Source organism: Podarcis pityusensis, assembly GCF_964106645.2.
Source record: "Podarcis pityusensis genome assembly, chromosome: 1".
Taxonomy (NCBI): domain Eukaryota; kingdom Metazoa; phylum Chordata; class Lepidosauria; order Squamata; family Lacertidae; genus Podarcis; species Podarcis pityusensis.
The window spans coordinates 61,013,261-61,032,406 of NC_138028.1; the positions used below are offsets into that span (position 1 = coordinate 61,013,261).

The window sequence follows — 19,146 nt, forward strand, 5'->3', positions numbered from 1 at the left end:
GTTGACAGAAATATGAAACAATCAAAACAAAACAATATAATCAACTGTTGAAAACATTTTAAAACAGCAGAGCATTGAAAGCATATTAAGTGGATTGATTGATTGATTGATTGATTGATTGATTGATTGATTTCCAATCAAACCAAACTATATATTCCAAATTATACAAATTATCCAATAATCAAACAAATCCCAGTGTTATGCCTATATAAATTATTAATTTTTAGCTGACTTCCCATGCTTTGAGATCGGAGGGAATCCTAATCATCTCATAGTTCTACTGCATTTCAAAATATTACAATAATTCCCTTAATACATTCTGAAGTTAATCCTTCATTATTTTCAACAGCCTCTGCGTTCATTCTGCAAGTGAGTTTAAGTCCAAATAAAATGTTTCTGTGTGGATTTTATGTCTTACTCTTCTTCTTTATAGTCCAAATCTGTAGTCCAAGATTCCCCTTTGTAAATTCACATCCTCTCTTCACAAACTGGTGTTTCTGCCGAATCAGTCCAGGAGCCTTCCACTGCAGGTAGCTGCCATATCGACACACAGTCCAGATAAAATCAAATCATGGCATCTGCTCAATGTTGTTCCTTAACCAGCTGCTATTCAAACATTAGCTTTTCCCAGGGAGGGGGGTTACCAAGTAAACTGGAAGTACAAGTAAAGGTAAAGGTAAAGGGACCCCTGACCATTACGTCCAGTCGTGACCTACTCTGGGGTTGCGGCGCTCATCTCACTTTATTGGCCGAGGGAGCCGGCGTACAGCTTCTGGGTCATGTGGCCAGCCATGACTAAGCCGCTTCTGGTGAACCAGAGAAGCACACGGAAACACCGTTTACCTTCCCGCTGGAGTGGTACCTATTTATCTCCTTGCACTTTGACGTGCTTTTGAACTGCTAGGTTGGCAGGAGCAGGGACCGAGCAACGGGAGCTCATCCCGTTGTGGGGATTCGAACCGCCAACCTTCTGATTGGCAAGTCCTAGGCTCTGTGGTTTAACCCACAGCAGAGATTAGATTGATTGATTGATTGATTGATTGATTCATAGGATTATGGATCAGTTCAAGTAATATTTAAGGGCCAGACTTAATGACAACATTTCACGTACAATTCTTTCTTCTTTCATTTGCACACTTTAAGTTGCCGATGGGATGGGTGATCAGGATGGGGTTTTTGTTGTGCAGCGAAGTGGCAAACTTTTCTCCCAATGCTGTGATTTTCATCATTACTGCAGCTAGGAAGAATGGTTAACTGATATTTTTCTCATGTACTGCAGTCCATGTATGATCATGCATTTCACATATCATTTAGTTTGGCCTGGATAAATAGAAAGATTTCATTTGGCACCCAGAAGACATTAGATAACAGTGTTCCATAGGTAAGGTGTCACAACTGACAGAACCATTTATTCAGCTAACCCTGCCATGCAGGCACCTCCATGTGGGCAAAGGCCATCTTCCATGTATTTGTCTCTCAATCCATATGCAGGTTTAAAGGTAAGCACCAACATAGAAAAAAATGGCAGCCAGTCAAGCTAGGACTGGCAAGATATGTTCCTTTCATCTAGTCATGATTCAGTTCAACAGTAGTATTTTGGACCAATCAAAAGATAAAATCGTGGTTATTATACGAATCTACATTACAAAGTTGTTATAATGAATACAATAATGTTGTATGTGTTGTGCTTTGAATACTGAAAGTGGTATGTACAAGTATCAAAAGTATTATTCATAAATAATCACTGTGTTGCTCATTCCAGTTTGTAGAGGATTATTATTATTGTGTTCTTTGAATCACTCTTATCCTGTGTTTGATGAAGCAAGGAATCCATTCATATCACCCTCCACTATGTGTCAACTCAGCAGTGACATATTGTCTGTATTTGGTTTAGTCAGAATGAAAATATGCCTAGCTTGAATCCCTTTTCATTGATCCCCCCCCCTTTAGCTTTTGTGTAAGTGCTGGAATTTGACATGAAGGGTACATTAACAACCCTTCTTGTATCTTCCAAATAGATATTAAGTTTTCAATTCTAACCTCAGCTCTTTCATCAGATAGATAATGTTGCAATCTGACATGTGACAGTGATCTACTTTAAAAGTAATCCAGTCCTATACTTCATTTTCCTAAAATAATTTACATAACATTGCACCGTTTGACCCTTTTCTCCATAATTCAGAGAAGTTAACAAGGACCCAGAGTTCCTCACATTTTAAATGTTGTGGGAGCAATCTACCAAGCAGTTAACATCTATCTCCATAAATCTAAATCAAATATATTTTCAGTGTTACTGGGCCACAAGAATGAACTGCAGGAAAATTCTATTGATTTCTGCAAATGAAAAAATGAAAATTGAATTTAGAGGGGTCAGATGAAGACTGATCCATGGAAGCAATCTTTACATCAGAATGCTAGGGAATTATAATACAAAGGGAAGAAAGAAAAAGGGGAGTTTGTGTGTAAATGGTCTGCAGCTGAACTTACTCAATAGGATTTAACTTGTTCTATCAGTGGCAGCACATGAATAGAGCATGATAAATTCCACTTCTAGGAAAACTGTCTTGGAGAAGGCTTAATATTTTAAGCCACACAAACCATAGTAATGAGCAGCTAGCTTTGTGCTGCATTTGTAAGCTGAAATTAACTTCTCCAAGATGCGGCTAACAGGAAGAGCAGCAGTAGAGGCTGCAAGAGCAGAATTGAAAGCATCACCAGGCTAAATATATCATAAGGCAAAATGATAAATGATGAGATTACAGTGTGGCTGCTTGCTTGCTATGACAAATTATCATATTGAACTATTCTAGAGTGAATACCAAGTGACCATTTTTACATTTTGTTACTATGGCAAGATTAAAAATAACAATGAATTGGCTCTAAATAACAGAAGGGTTTTCCTTTTATTAGGGCATTTTGTAATATAAATGTGATCTGAATGAAGCTGGTGGCTAATCTGCAAAGCAGAAATAAATATACAGAAATAAATAATAAGACTTAGAGCTGGTGATCCAGATATATCTTGGCCCTACTGGTGCTATAAAAGGTAACGTTACAAGATTATCCAAAGGCAAGCACACAGCAGCACCCATGGCAGCACTGAAGTCTACAAACAAACCCCTTAAAAGCTCACCTAATATTTGGAAATCATGCAAGGTGTTTTTAAAGTGCACATTTTTAATTTTTGCCCTACCCACAATTATTTTTCTAGTCAATGCACAATGAAATTCCCATAGAACTAGGATTTATAAAGCATTCTGACACATGTTTGACTTTTGCAACTTGTACACATGGAGATGAAGTGATGTAAAACAGACAATAGCACAGTTTAAAACAGGTTTCGGCAATGAACACTGTCGGGGCTATTTCTCTAGAAAAAGAGGTGCTGGAACTCACCATGAACACCTCCTTTGTTCTCTTATAATGGCAATGGCACCCATCTGAGAGGTGCCAGAACTGAGTTCCAGAGAGTTCCTGCTGAAAAAATGCTCTGACATGGTATATGATTTCTGCTCCTTCTCTCCTGTTCTTCACTCACATATTAATGTTATAATTGAACAGGGGTTGTATTAAATGGAATGTGGGTGCCATCATCAACCTTGCCTGAAACCTGTTTCCATTTATAATATTACAAGCCCTCTTTTCTGAGGTTTACAGCTATCCTAACAATTAATTTATTACTGCAGTGAGCTTCAGAGTGGGTGTCTAGGTGACATACAAAACAATGAGAATATAAATCAAAGTTTGACCCTGAACAAATAAAGTAATGAAACCCACCTAGCAACAATAAAATCCCATCTAGCAGTAGTAAAAATCCATAACAAACACATAACAACCAGTTCAATTAACCCATCAACAGATGTCATGGCCCATCCCAGATAAGGAAGACACACATCTGATAGTTAACTCTTTATTGGCAAGAGAAACACAGCAACTTCCACTGTGCTCCAGATACACACTCATTATGCTTCCAGTCTCTAGGCAGGTGTCCACAGGTCTAGGCCCTATGGCAGTTGCAGCCCCTCCCCTCCTCCAGTTTATATACCCTCCTCTGATGGGTTGTGTGCCTGAAACCTGAGATTTCTCCTGCACAGAAGTTGCTGCTGCTCTTTCCTTTTCAAGTCCCTTCTGGTTCTAGGAAACAGTGGAGTGCAGGAAGGTGGGGAAACTACTGAACCATCCCTCACCTGAATCATCCCTTCTTCTTCTGCCACATCCTGCACACCTTCCTCCACCTTTGACTACCTTGACTCTCCCTCCTCCCCTGGCTCCTGCATTTTGGGTGGTGTTACACCCATAAATCACTGGTCTTCTCTCCTGGTTCACTCCCCTGGTCCTCTGCCTCCACCACACACTCTTTGGAGCCCCACCAGTCCCTGACAACAGAGCTCAATCCCCATCACCACCACCACCAAAAGCTAAAAACGGACCAATTGTCATTCATCTGGAGTCTTTGTCTTGTGTGCTCACTGCTGTTGCATATGGAGCCTGCAATGAGAACTGTGATGCTGCTGCACAGATTGCACCAGTAAGCCCTAGTTTCTGTTGCAACTAAAGGTCCTTGAATCCAAGACTCATTCCTGTGGTCTGTGGATAAAGCAACACATGAACAAAATCACATGCCCCGGTCATGTGTAAACTGGCACTTAATCTGAAGAGAAGGAATTTATTTTCAGATTGCTCTTAACCTTGCCTCTTTGGATAGAAGTAATTCCCAGTGAATGAAAACAGCTCTTTTTTTTTTTAAATGAAAGACACTAATTTATTATTGGTGATACCCCCTGCAGTGATCCTGCAAATCATCCAAGTGAGGATTTTGTAATAGTTCTATCTAAACAGAATATTAAGACATTTTTCCCTGTGAACAGCCTCAAAAATTTTACAGCCTCTTAATTACTTGAAGGTTAACATAAAATTAATTTGATAATTTTAAACATTGCCTTCCAAAACATACAGCATAAAATCTCAGAGGAGACTACCTTCCAGGTGCAATAATAATCTGCCAAGTTTATTATAGATTATGAGCTCTGTATCAGCACCACATTGCAGAAGAACTGGAGGGTGGGAACCTTTGTAAAGGCAACACATGTTTATTGGAGTACTTTGGGAGATCTGACTTGCCAATTTGAAAATAAAAAGTATGCTCTTATTTGCTTCATTGCATCTACAGCTGCTCACATACCTGCTGTTAAAATATATTTGCCTCTTTTGTCATATTCTCTAACTTGTCCTGATACAATGTTTTTGAAATTACAAGCTATAAGGCAGAGTAGAAACGTTGGGTTATCAAGAAAGCAGGAAATCTGATATTTTCAACCATTAAAATGCGGCTCATGTCTTTGTTGAAAGTATTTAGAGATGTGCAGCTAACAGACAACTATAGAATTCCCTTTTTGTGCATGTTTACCAGAGTTTGGGGAATCCTTTAGACACTAAGCAGGAAGAAGAGGACACATAAATGCATTTTTGGATCCTACAGGATCCCATCACATCTAAATTTGTAATTAATTTTTTCTTATTTAATATATTTTATGCTGCTTTATCACATCTCTAAGCAGTTTACAAAATAAAATATTAAAAACAAAAATAGCAGGGCTTTTTTGCATTTTACTGTTAAATGGTGTTTCATGAATTTGTATGCTATTTGATAGGTTTTGGTTCTGATTGTTATGTTCTTTATGTTGGAAGATGTGCATTTCCTCCCTCTGGATGAGATTTGGAACTGTAGGAAGAGGGAGTCACTTCACTATCCCCTCCTGCCACTTCTTTTGAAAATCCAAGGTTGCTCTTAGCCTGGCATCTTTGTTAGAACTTTATTAGCTTTAATGCCAGGGTTGAAGTTGATAAGGGACAATTAAAATTTTGTATTTACATTTTATGGACCCAGCAAACACAAAACACCCTCTTCACCTGCTGAATGAATGAGCACTGTCAGATCTGAGATGATGGATTGATTACCTGTTGATGGTAGAGAATGTGAAAAGAAGGTGATCGTATACTGATTGGGTGAATGTTGTATTAGTGCTTGCTAGTACAGTGGCACCTCGGTTTATGAACTTACCGGTAATCTGTTCCGGAAGTCCGTTTTTAAACCAAAACTGTTCTTAAACCGAGGTGCACTTTCCCTAATGAGGCCTCCCACTACTGGTGCCCTTCCACCGTTCGGATTCTGTTCTTAGACTGAGGTAAAGTTATCAAACCAATACACTATTTCCGGTTTTGCAGAGTTTGTAAACCAAATCGTTCTTAAACTGGACTGTTCTTAAACCGAGGTACCACTGTACACTTATACATGTTTGGGTGATGCCAGAGTCATTGCTTGATTCAGGGCATTTTGCTTCCCCGCAGCAGCGTATAACTTTGGATGTTGGGAGAGGTCAAATATTAAAAACAAAATCATAAACAACTTATATTACACAGCAGCGGTGGTGAACCTGTGGTCCTCCAGATGTTGTTAGGCAACAACTCCCATCATCAACATTGACTATGCTGACTGGAGAACATGGGAGTTGGGAGTCCAGCATCTGAAGGACCACAGGTTCCCCATCTATGCTACAGAAGCTGAACAGGCATTCAAAGAACAGCTACTGATTAAGGACAATTTTGCTAGAAATTAGGTTCACTACACTACACTACACTACACCTAAAAACACCCCCCAAAAGCAATACTGAACATCTATCTTTGCTGCCGGACTATTACTCTAGCAGCTAAAATTTGGCCAAAAGAGTACTAATTTTCTTATCCTGCCCAGCTATATTAACTGTGCTGAATATTGTGAAATGGCAACACAATATTTTCAGATTTTCTCTTTCTCTCTCTCCACTGACCCCCTTTTCCATTTAGGTGCAGAAATTCAAAGTGATACCTATTGTTCTCCAGACTGAATTCAGGGTCTCATAATATGTACCGGTACCTCATAGACAAAGTAAAATCTGAGCCAGACAAGAATTCCTAGCTTCATGCTATCTTAACTAGTGAGCATTAAAACCTCCAAATGACACTTTTGCATGGCCAAATCTATCAAGAGAAAGCTCCAGGGACCAAGGGACTTTGCGACTCTCCCATGATCCCAGGCTTGCTTTGTCAGTTGGAACTTAAAAAAAAAAAAAAAAAAAAAAGGAGGTGGGAAGGTGCCAGGCCACCCCTGGAGAGGACTGTCTCTCCTGAAGATCTCCTGTGTGATACAGGAAGCTCTCCCCATCAATCTGCTTAAATTCCTCGGTTCAGTCTAATAGATCCATTTTGCAGCATGAGAATTGCAGAAGAGATTTAAATAGCTGAACCCAGGAAAAACTGGTGGGAGAAAACAAAACACACGCACACACCCTCAGAAGGTCCCCTTTTTCATTGAGGGGGTGGGGTGGGGAGATAAGCAGCAATTAACTTCCCCCCTGCAAATCTGCACATTCTAACAAAGGTCTGACTTTAAATTCACAGAGTTTGCACATTCATTTCAATCATTACCATAATCATAGCTTTCCATTTTGGTATATATTTAATCTAATTATTCAACCTATGAACCAACTGCTTCTACACAAAACTAAGGAGCAGTTTTCTAGTTGATATTTTTTTAAAAAATCCTACTTAAACATTTAATTGCACTTCCAAATCCTGATAGTAATTAACAATATATGTAGATAAGGGGATTAAAGAGTTTAAAACAAGGTGTTTCTTTTTCTGCTGTGTTAAAAGTGATTGGCAACTGGCTGTCACCAAAATTTGGGGCGGGGGCTTGATTTAAACCCTCGTGGAACTTCCCTGCATTTGTTTTAAAGAATGTAAATGTTTAGTCCTCAGGATTGCAGAGAGTGAACTTAGGATAAGGAATGGTGAAATTCCAGTGTGCTGCTGATAGGTTGCCCACCCATTGATTAAAATATGTATTATATTTGTTTCTTTATCTCTAGAAGAGTGTGTGTGTTTAAGTATCGCAAATGTTGGTGTCAAAGGAAATTAATATCCTGGCTGGCTTGTGTTTTTCTCTGAGGCAGATATTGATGAGTGTGCAGAGGGCATCATTGAATGTCACAACCATTCACGCTGTGTTAACCTCCCAGGGTGGTACCACTGTGAGTGCAGAAGCGGTTTCCATGACAATGGAACCTATTCACTTTCCGGGGAGTCCTGTGTTGGTAAGCAAAGAACAGCAGAGAAGTTATGTTATTGTTCTGCATGGTATCATATCCTTACTACTAGGAACAGCCTATTATGTCCAAAGACAACATTTAACGCTAAACTTAGGATGTAACCAACCATTTGTTTAAGCTCAGCACTGTTCTGTGTAATATAATTTAAATATTATTACAAGAGAGATGAACCATCAAATCTCTAAATGTAATACAGAAAATGTGCATTTAGAGGTCATATTGGTGATTTGCCTCCCTTAGCTATACTTGGTAGGTCACTTAAGACAAAACAGACCCTATCTATGTTTCTTTATGCTGCAAAATCTATAGGATGTAAAGCATTAACTTACAAATCTTTTAACGTTTCCAGCACAATGATTTTGCAACACATTGTAAGTCAGCATCCCCCCCCCTCCATTGATCACATTTGGAATTTTGTTTAATTTTACCATTATTTGTTAACTCTCAACACATTTTGTGTAGTTTATAGTAAAGTGGCCAAAAGCACAGTTATCTTTTCTTTCAGTTAACAGAGAACACTTGATTCTTCTGTTGCCTTGGTGAGGAAAAAATAATTAAGAAAAATGGGTGCTTGTGTGGATAAGGAACAAATATCAGGCCCAGCCAGAAGCAGATAAGTGTGTTGAACTAATGGGTTGTGATGGACACAGAGAGAGGCACCACCCCCTAGCTCCTAAGACTGGGCTTGTGTACAGAAGTTTAGGTGTCTGCTAGTGTTAGAGGTCAGGGAACAACAGAACAGAGGTGGCAACTGGTACCAATAGCTCAAATTTAATTATGAAGAGTTTGGAAAAGGTTCACTACTCCAGTTAGTATCTGCTTTTCTTGTGTGCGTATTGGAGAGAGAATTGGGGGAGGAGGGAGACACATGTTGTTCTTGCGGTATGAGTTTTATTTATTTAAGCTATTTCTATATTACTTAAATACAGTTGTTCCTAAGTGGTGTACAGTAGGCGTAACCAATGCAATAGAGACAAAATTGGTTGAAAACTAACTATAAGAACAGAAATGACGCCTGCTGAAATGAAAAGCTCTTCACTAGGCTCTGGATGTCCAACTGTGTCTGATCTCACCCGGAAGGGAGTTCCACAAAGTTGGGCCCACAATACTCAACATGTGGCTCCTGGTGGATATGAGCCATGCATCAGAGCCACAGGGGACCGGTGAACATGGCTCCCCCTCGCCTCAAGGACATCAGTAATCAGGCAGGGATATAAGGAACTGGGTGGTCTTTAATGTGTTCTAGACCCAAGCTGTTAAAAGCCTTGTGTGTGGGAGCATATGGTGTGGTGTGGGAGCATATGGATATGTTTTAAGGTTATGTGGTGGCCAGAGCCTGTCTCCCTCAACAGTCTTGCTACAACATTTTGCATCAGCTGGAGCTTTCAGAGCAGGCCCAAGGATAGCACCACATAGAGCATGTTGTTATAACAGAGTTGTGAGGTTGTCAATCATGTGTGCTGATAATGTGCGAGTGAGATAGATTGTGTAATATGTGTGTGTGTGTGTGTGAGAGAGAGAGTGAGAGAGAGAGAGAGAGAAAGAGGTGGGGATATAGTGGGTAGTTGTGCTGTATACAGGAAGGTGATTGGATTCCATGTGTGTTGTTGTGTGTTTCTTATATTTATCTGTGGCTGAGATTGATTTTTCTTAACCTCCCTGCATGTAAGTTATTTCCTGAACTTTTTGTTCATAGCACATTTGCACATCAAGCAGGGAAATGCTGACTGAGCTATGTACCACCTGTTTTTGTGAAGACTGAGGAGGTAATGGAGGAAGAACGACATCCTTGTTAGGTTTTGCTCAGGACTGTTAGCAAAGTCACTTAAACAGCAAAAGGAAGTAAAAAGGGGAGCAGCAGCTGACTCAAAGAGGGAGAGCAGGGAGAGGATTGACTAACAACTGCTCCCCTGCCCTCTTGTAGAAGAAAGCTGTCTCTAAGAGCCTGTTGTTTCCAGCAGGTATTTACATCTGGATTAGGTCCTGCTGAGGCTGTTAGCAATCTGCCTGAGTGGCTGTAGCTGTTCAGGATACGCCCCAAACCAGCCTGCCTATGGTGCTGGAGTGGGGAGACTATAAGGTTGTTTTGCTTGGGGGAAGGGTTGTATTCAGGCTTCAAGGAAGGTGAGTGCTCACCCTCTTTTACTGGGCATGGTTTTGTGTGTATTATTGTTTGTCTTTTTCTCTGGAGGAGGGTGTTGTTTTTCCCTCTAGGCTATTTCTAGGGTAAGAGGCTGGATAAATAATCTCCAATTGCCGCAAAAATGCCAGGACCTTCACAAAAATCCTTAAGCCAGCATGGCTTCTCGCTTTGCTATGCAGTCCCGAATTTCCCACCACAAGCCTTTCCTCCCCCACACCCTCAAAAAATCTCAAATATTTCTCCACCTTTTCATTCCTTGCGCCCTCCATTACCTGGCCAGGGAAAGAGAGAAGCAGTAACCTACTTTAGATTCTCATTTGCATGCTCTTAAAAGCTGATGGGGAGGGTCTGTTCTGTGTCCAAACCTAGGTTCTGGCCCAGTTTCTTTGAATTGCTGCCTTGTCTTTCATTACCAGTTTCATTTGGGAACCTCAAGTGTCACTGAGCTGCCACCACCTGTTTGTGTAGCGGGTGTTTCCTTTTTGGCTCGTGCCAAACGCACAGAGAAACGCAAGAAAACTTGGATGCAATTATCTAAGACGCATGTCGAAATAGAAACATAAAAGAACTAAATGATACAGACTCCCAACAGATTTATAGTCGTCAAAAAACCGAGCTGAAGAAGGCGTGTACTCCGAAACAGGGCCCTGTCCTGGTTACCACCACTGAACCGTACATCTGATTCACACTCCGGATACTCCTTTTTGGCCCCATTTGATCCTTCATTCTTTATTCTTTATTCTAATTTTATATAATGTGGACTCGTTTTGACTGCTATTGAGACTTGTATAAAACAATTGTTGTGCACTGGTATTTCATGTACCTTTGTACTATATCATTGTATATTTGAAACGACATTATTTCTGCACTTAAATGTTGTATCCAAACTTACCATTACTTTAAAACTATCATACTTATACGTTGTGTTTAAATCTACTACTAGCTTCAAACTGTTATTCTTAGCAGAATACACACGTTTTTCATTTCAACTCTTGAGTAGGAATTATTCCTTATATTGAAACTTTTGGCCAGAGTTCTTGATATATCCTTTTCAATGTACACTGTGTATACATTGAGGTTTTAAGTGGATTCAGATAAATTGAGTGTTAACAGTCTGTGATTGCTATGAGGAAAAACAAAACCAGAAATCAGCTTTGCTCCTAACTGTTAGAACATGTAAAAATATGTCCAGATGTGGCTGGAAAGGTGTCCTGTCTGGAACTTTGGAGTGCCACTATCAGTCAGTATAGACAATACTGAACTAGATCAACTGATTAAGGATAAGGCAACTTCTTGTGTTTCTAACCAGTATTTGCGATTTCTGTTTTCACAAGCAATCTGGCGTATCCATCGCTATTCCAATCCCACAGTTTTGGACAATCTAGTAGTGCCTTATTTTGCATTTAAGCCTGGACATTAGAAACATTGCAATCCAGTTAGCACTTTCAATTTTAAGTGCTAGCCAACTGGTTAGCACTTTATATGGTGTTTCTTCCCTCTCGCCTGGTATAATGTAGTTCCAAAAAACAAAAACAGAACACACAGGGAGAGATCATATAAGTTGAAAGGGGCCTTGTTGGGCCATTAACCCAGTCCTGTGCTTGACAGGAGAAATCCAGAGCTAGAGGATCCCAAGAGATTGCTGTCCATTCTTTGTTTGAAGACCTCCACCATGGCTTCAAGTTACAAGAAAACAGATTGCGACAAAACATCTGGAAGAACTTGTTGGCAGTAAGAGCTGTCCAACATTGAAATGGACTCCCTCAAGAGGTGGTGCTCTCCTTCCTTGGTTTTTAAGCAGAGATTGGATGGCTATCTGTCTATGTATAATAATAGTTAAGATTCCTGCATCCCATGGGTTGGATTAGATGATGCTTGGGGTCTCATCCAACTCTACATTTCTATGATTCTATTATTCTAGGTAGTTGGTTCCATTGCTGAACTGCTCTTACCACCAAGAAATTTCTCCTGATGTTTAACTGAAATCTACCCTCCTGTAGCTTAATCCCTGCAAATCTAGTTCTGACCTTTGGGGCAACTCAGGACAAGTCTTTGCTCTATTTTGGGTGACAGCCCTTCAGGTGTTTGACTAGTGCTGTCATGCACATGCACTGAGCCTTTTAAATGAATCAGGAACAAATCTGGAAATTGCAGATTTAAATGAATCAGGAACAAATCTGGAAATTGCAGTATCATTTTTCAGCCACATGGAAATGTCTGCATGTTACTATTCAGCAGAAGAATAGGACAGGTTTTATACATCACTACTAGTAATGTTGTGTACATATCCATCAACCAAAGCTAGACCAGTGAAAGATACTTTAGTTATGTTGTAATTTTAAAGAATTTAAGGCAGCTGCCTGAATGGAATTTAACTACTGTACTTTTAAAAATATTGGTAGGAATGCAGTGCGAGATTCTCTCAAATGCAAAGAAAAGGGCTACAACTGGCATGTTAAAATAGGATTTTAGAAGGCTTAGTAACCAAACACCACTAATTTTTGTGTGTAGTTTTTTGGCTTGAAGTGATGGTTGCTATGAGGCAACGTATGCCCAATAAATCCTCAGCAGTGGATTTCACAGGCATGATTATGTCAAAAAAGATGAATTTCACAGTATTTCATGGCTTTAATAGATTATACTCCACATGAAAGTCATTCATACTTAAAGTCATTATTGGATGTTTCAAATTTTGCCAGGTTATTATGTTGCAAATCACGGTAATGGAAATAACCCAATAAGGACCCTAAGGATTCTGAGTTTATAATGGATCCTCCATTACTTATACCTTTATCAGGATTTCTATTAAAAATAGCAGTCACAAATTTAATATACATATATGCAGACTCAGGAACAACTTGTTTCATTCATTTCTGTGGTGCTAAAGTTGGCACCAGTGATTTCACCGTTTTCATTGTTGTTTATCACAGTAAAGTGATATTGTGAAAGAATTCTTATGCACTGGGGGGGGGGGGGAGAATCACCTTGCAGTGTCTGCCAGTATGGTACTGGTTTCAATTCAGGGTCTAGCCCTAAACAGTTTGGGACCCAAGGACAGAATCTTCCCCCAGTACCAATCACCCAGGGTTCTATGCTGTGCAACAGACAATCAGCTCATAGTTACACCCTTGGCTGAGCTGAGGAGAGTGTGGACCCAAGGGAGAGCTTTTCCTGTGGTGGCTTCCCACTTGTGGAAGCCAGCGTGGTGTAGTGGCTACGAGCGACAGACTCATAATCTGGTGAACCGGGTTCACATCCCCGCTCCTCCACATGTAGCTGTTGGGTGACCTTGGGCTAGTCACACTTCTCTGAAGTCTCTCAGCCTCACTCACCTCACAGAGTGTTTGTTGTGGGGGAGGAAGGGAAAGGAGAATGTTAGCCGCTTTGAGACTCCTTAAGGGGAATGATAGACGGGATATCAAGTCAAAACTCCTCCTCCTCCTCTTCGTCTTGTGGAACTCTCATCTAGGAACATTGAAAATGCACCCATGGTTGAATTGCTTAAACATAAATTGATGATTTATTTGCTCATTCAGGCCCTTAGATGATAATTTGCAGAAGCACTAGTGTTATGCACCCTGTGGTCTGTTTAGTTCTTTTGCCGCTCTCTTAAATAATTTTTAACATTAGAATGGTATTTGAATATTAATCTGTTTTATCATTGTAAACCACCTTTGGCTCCTAAGGGAGAAAGGGTGGGGTAAGAATTGTATATATATATAAATAAGTTTTCCACCTCTGGGTGACCTCAGACTACTGAAAGCAGAAGACCTTTATCAGGATATATCTAGGACAATGTAGTCATTACTACTATTATTTACTATTGGTACTTTTTATCTTTAAAAAAAATGCTCCAGACAAGCCTTAATATCCTTCACAATATGTAGAATTTGTTCCTATTGAGCTTTGGTTCATATGTAAAAAGGGTACTTTTCAATATCATATGGGTGGCAAACCCCCAACCTAGCCCTATAAGCCTTTCTTCCAGCCCACTAGTCCCCAGCCCATTTTACTGCTGGTGGTGAATGACACATCTCTTCTCTTGTTCCTGCCACCATTGTTAGGAGATGGGAGTGCTCTGATGGGATCTGATGCATCCTGACAGGAAGGTGATTTTCCTCTCTATCACAACATTGATAGATGTGAAGGAAAATCATTACCCCTCCTATAGAATGCGCTGATGGGGAGGAAAATCACATCTCTTTCCACCTGTCTTCTACCTCCCTTTTCAGCAAAGTTTGTGCTGTTTTCTGTGGTATTCTGGTGCATCCATAGGGGCTCTGTGTGTAGTGCAAGTGGGTGGATGTGCAATCGTGTGTGTGTGTGTGTGTGTGTGTGTGTGTGTGTGTGTAATGTGCACTTCATTTGTGTGATTTGTGCACAAGGCCATTGGATAAGCATGTTTATTTCTTTTGGCTACTCTCCCTGTAGTATGCTGGGAAGGATTGCAGCTCTCAGGCTTATAAAATAGCCATTCCTGTTATACTAAAAACAACTCTATCTCTGACTGCTGGTCCATATGTAGCCAGAATGGTGCCATTCATATGGAAGAGGAAAGTCTTGGCAGGTTTCAAGAAGGTCCAAGCTTTGTATAAGTACATTTTTGTAAAGGGGGGAACAAAAACCTAATAGAGGAAGGTAGCCAAAAAGAGTCGAGTGAGTATTGAACATGCTAAGTGGTCATGGACTGCTATCTGAAAAACTGAGTTGGAGGAGGAAAATAGTTGAAAATTCTGGAAGAGGTCATGTTTGGGTGGCTGGAACTCTGAACAGGAACAACACACACAGCAACATTTTATTGTTGTTTTATTATTTTTCAAACCCCACTGCCCTCATTTTGACCTGCCAACCGATGTAGAAGTTCACAAGGTTAGACACTGTTGTCCAGGTGTAAGATGTAAATGGAATATGAAATTAATGGGGTTATTTTAATTAAATAGCATTGCTGAGCCATCTGCTGTTTCAGTCTGGTGCCAAAAGATTAGACCAGTTTTTACTTTCTATATAAACTGGTCTCCAACAGGCTTTAATTTTTAGAAACAGTTGCAGCTATGTAATACTGAAGCAGATTGTAATGTTTTAAAAGTACTTCAGTCAATTTCTTTTTAAATGTGACTAAAGGGATTGCTCACTGATTGCTTGTAATAGTTCCACTGGCTTCAGAAATAACTATAGAAGTAAAATATGAATACAGTGAACAGATCTTGTCTAATCATATATAACTTTACAATTCTGAAAATTAGCAGCTGATTGAAGGCTCATAAAAATGAATGGGATGTTAGAACTCAGGTGCTTGGAGGGTTCCACAGAGGCTCCAGAGTACTTCATAATCATACATGAGGAATACATTGTGGAGCAAAATTATAATGAGTTGCATATCAAGCCTTTATCCGGATTAGAAGTTTACTGCAATTCAATTTGAACAGTATGACAGAAAACAGTAACTTGATCTGCACTAAAAGAACCACTTGGTTGTGCTCCCAAAAGTATGAAAACATCTTAGAATATGTTAAATCCACTCTTCAGAATTCCCAAATGAAACCCAGAATGGAACCAATTAGATGTAGCGTAGCCTGGTGAGGACCCTAGAATTCACTAGATTGTAATATGTGACAAACTTTAGCCCACTGATGGATCAATGGCATCATTGATGCAGCTGAGGTTTTCATATTTCAGACCCTACTTTATAAAAGAACTCTAATACAATATGTGATTTAATGATTCAGGATTGCTAATTAACCAGGAGGAAAATGACCTGGGTATTTTAGTTTAATTTTACTAGGAAGGGGGCATGATCCCCCTTACCTGGCCTATTTGTTACGTTTTAGCTTAGCTAGGGTCTGCTCCTGGACTAAGCTAGTGCCACCCACAATCCCCAGCCCTGGGGGATTGTATTTTTGTAAGTGTTGGTAATTATATGATGACTCCAACCTTTGGATTTAGTGCCAACTCTATGCAGCTCTATGCATATGTGTTTGGAATGAAGACATACAACTCTTTAAGAGTGATAAGAATGGGTAGCAAGTATTCCCACTCTGTTCCTTGCCAGCATCCAAAGAAATCAGGAGCAAACACCTCTCACCCTGCAATTCAACAGAGCAGTTTTGCACTGTGCGCATGAGAGTAAGTCTAGCACAGATCCCACCTGTTCCCCTGCACACTCTGCCTCTATCCATGATGTTCTGGAAAGTTGTGGTTGTTGTAGTAGTTATAGTTGTTATTGTCATTAAAATTGTCAGTTGCTTTATCTTGTCCAGGGCAACCCAAAGCAGCTTACAACCAAACAGACAATAAACCCACACAAAAATACAATAAAACCAAGAGGAAAGAGAAATACATTAAAAACATCCAAACTACTTCTGAAAGGCCAGAGATCGTTAAAGGCCAAAGACCCGGATATAAATGAAAGTTTTTGCCTGGTGGCTAAAGATATATAATGATGGTGATAGGCAAGCCTCCTTGGGGAGAGCATTCCACATATAGGGAGACACTGCAGAAAACGCCCGTTCTCATGTTGCCACCTTCTTGGGGAGGGGGGACACATGAAGAAGGGCCTCAGATGATGATTGCAAGGTCCGGGTTAGTTTATCAGGGGAGAGGTGGCCCTTGAGGTATTGCCATCGTGACCCATTTAAGTTCCACAATCCTCTCACACAGAATTGGGGGAGGGGCTGCATCAGAAGCAGAAACAGGCCAGCATTATCTTCCTTTCCCTTCAAAATAGTGGATGCCTCAGCTTGATTGGCCATAACATAAAAGTGACCAATTTGCTAGACTTTATAAGGTACAAGGTAAACAATCTCAATTGTTGTCCATTGCATTGTGTGTATGTGTTACTTTATACTATTTATATTCTACATTCTATGTATTAACAATCTGAGGTGGCAAAATCAAACACATTTTGCTAGCTTTCTGATTGGAATCTTTTTTAAAAAAAATAAATCCTTAACTTTAATGCACTGCAAAATATCAACTGTAAGTAAACAGAGAAGGGAACTCATAAAAATGCATCCAATTCTTTTAAAATACAGTTCTTTAAAAAAAACAGCTTGAAAGAAACAGTATACCAACCATATTTCAAAAATTATCTTATGGCTTTGGATCTTCTAAAGTTCAGCAGTATTAAAAGTTAACATAGTACATGTTTCAGTTTCACTAAAACCACACTATTGCTTTTTAGATGTGCTACTAGCTTTCATTTTAAAAACTAGGAAATAAATTGCATGTTAAATGGCAAGTTGCCTGTGAAGAATGATTTGTCAAAGCAATGTTTATAGCTTTAACTTGTGCATATGTTGGTTGCAAGCCTAGCATACATTTGTTATATCTGATTATATTGTAATGGCTTAATGTACCATTGAAGTTGAAATTAGCACTCTTGTAGTTATTTCTTTTTCCTTCTTTGTGACAGTTATCATGTTTTCTCACCCTGACAGGATAACTCTTAGAACTGTTTTATGTGTGAAAAGTCCTGCAAAAATAGATGCCCACTAAATGCAGAATTACTCTTGAAGTTTGGTGCCACAGGAACATTTTAAGTGTCAGGGAAACAAAGTAAATGAACTTGCAGTAGTTGCTTTCATTGTTTCTCTGCCTTCTGCTGCAATTATAATGAAGCACAGAGGTAAATTACTCAGAGAAGTAATTAAGCAAAGGGGAGGGGAGAAAGTGGCACCTCTGAAAAAACTGTGTTCTGCTTCTGGCATTTTAATGAGTCAGTTTTATAAAATGATAACAGTATAATCAAAAACGTGTAAATAGGATTTGGGCTCGGACGTCTATCAACTTCTTACCAATGGTAAGAGATGATAGGAGTTGTAGTCCATCAACATCTGGGTGACCAGTTTCTACACCCCTGACTTATAATGCACAAGGATGTGCACATGAACACAGCTTAATCTTTGTAGCCCCAACTACAAGCCAACTGTTAGCATCCATCCCTTGCTACCCACCTCTCACTCCTCTTCCCATTCAGTCTTGTTTAGTTACAAAACTCTGTGAAATGCAATACATACCATATTGTGCAGTCATGCATAACTCAAACAATTCACTGGCAAGGCAGCATATAAATATTATAAAATAACCAGGGGCTCCTACCCTGGCTTACATTGCTTGCCTACCCATCAACCCAAGTTCCAAACCCCTTTCTTCCTAAATTGCCAAACACACCATCCCTTCACAGCTCTCCTACCCTCCAAACTCTACAACCTGGGCGGACTTCCGGGTTGACGCCTCCGGCAATGGCGGAGCTCCTCCGTTCGGGAGGAACTTGCTCCGTGAAAAACAGGGTCTGACCGCCACGGCGAAGGTGGAGACCCATTGAAATCACAAGCGGGAGAAGCTTGTGAACCTGGGATTCGGCTGGCACCTTTTGTGCCTCCCCTACTCACGGGGAAACCCTGTTTTGGGGATCCAGAGCGACGTGGGGTGATTGGCGTGGTGCTTTGAATCGACTGCTTTTTTCACGGAGTGAAGCCGCATTGCTGTTGCTGGAGAGCACTGACTTTTTCCTGTGGACAATTGGATTTTAAACAACTACTCGTGAGTAAATCGGAAAATTGGATTTTTAAATACTTTAATTTGGCACTGAAGCGGGAGGTCATAAACAGGAAGTCCGCCTCCCGTTTTTGTAAATAGACTGAAGCAAAGACGTTACAAGTTAAAGTCTTTGAAAGCTTTTGGCAAAGGATTAAATTTCCATCGGTTTAAAATACAAACCCCCCCTTGGAAGCAGAAGAGGGGGAAATTTTGGATCTAGTGAGCCTGCAGGAGAGAATGAAAAATCAAATTACTACTGCTCTGAACCTGGGAACGGGCTGCCAGATGACGTTTTGAGAGAGTGCATTTGACAGAAC

General features: G+C 40.1%; 1 protein-coding gene across 4 annotated transcripts in view; it reads left to right on the forward strand.

The window, feature by feature from the left end:
- Positions 1–19,146, forward strand: part of NELL1 (neural EGFL like 1) — a 391,785-nt gene that overhangs the window by 337,922 nt on the left and 34,717 nt on the right. For 2 of the 4 annotated variants that reach the window (XM_080983235.1, XM_080983236.1), the window contains one exon: positions 7,993–8,133. The exons of the other annotated variants lie outside the window; for them this stretch is intronic. In XM_080983235.1, coding sequence (XP_080839361.1) covers positions 7,993–8,133 — 141 coding nt within the window. The remainder of the gene's footprint in view (positions 1–7,992; positions 8,134–19,146) is intronic. 4 annotated transcript variants of the gene reach the window in all.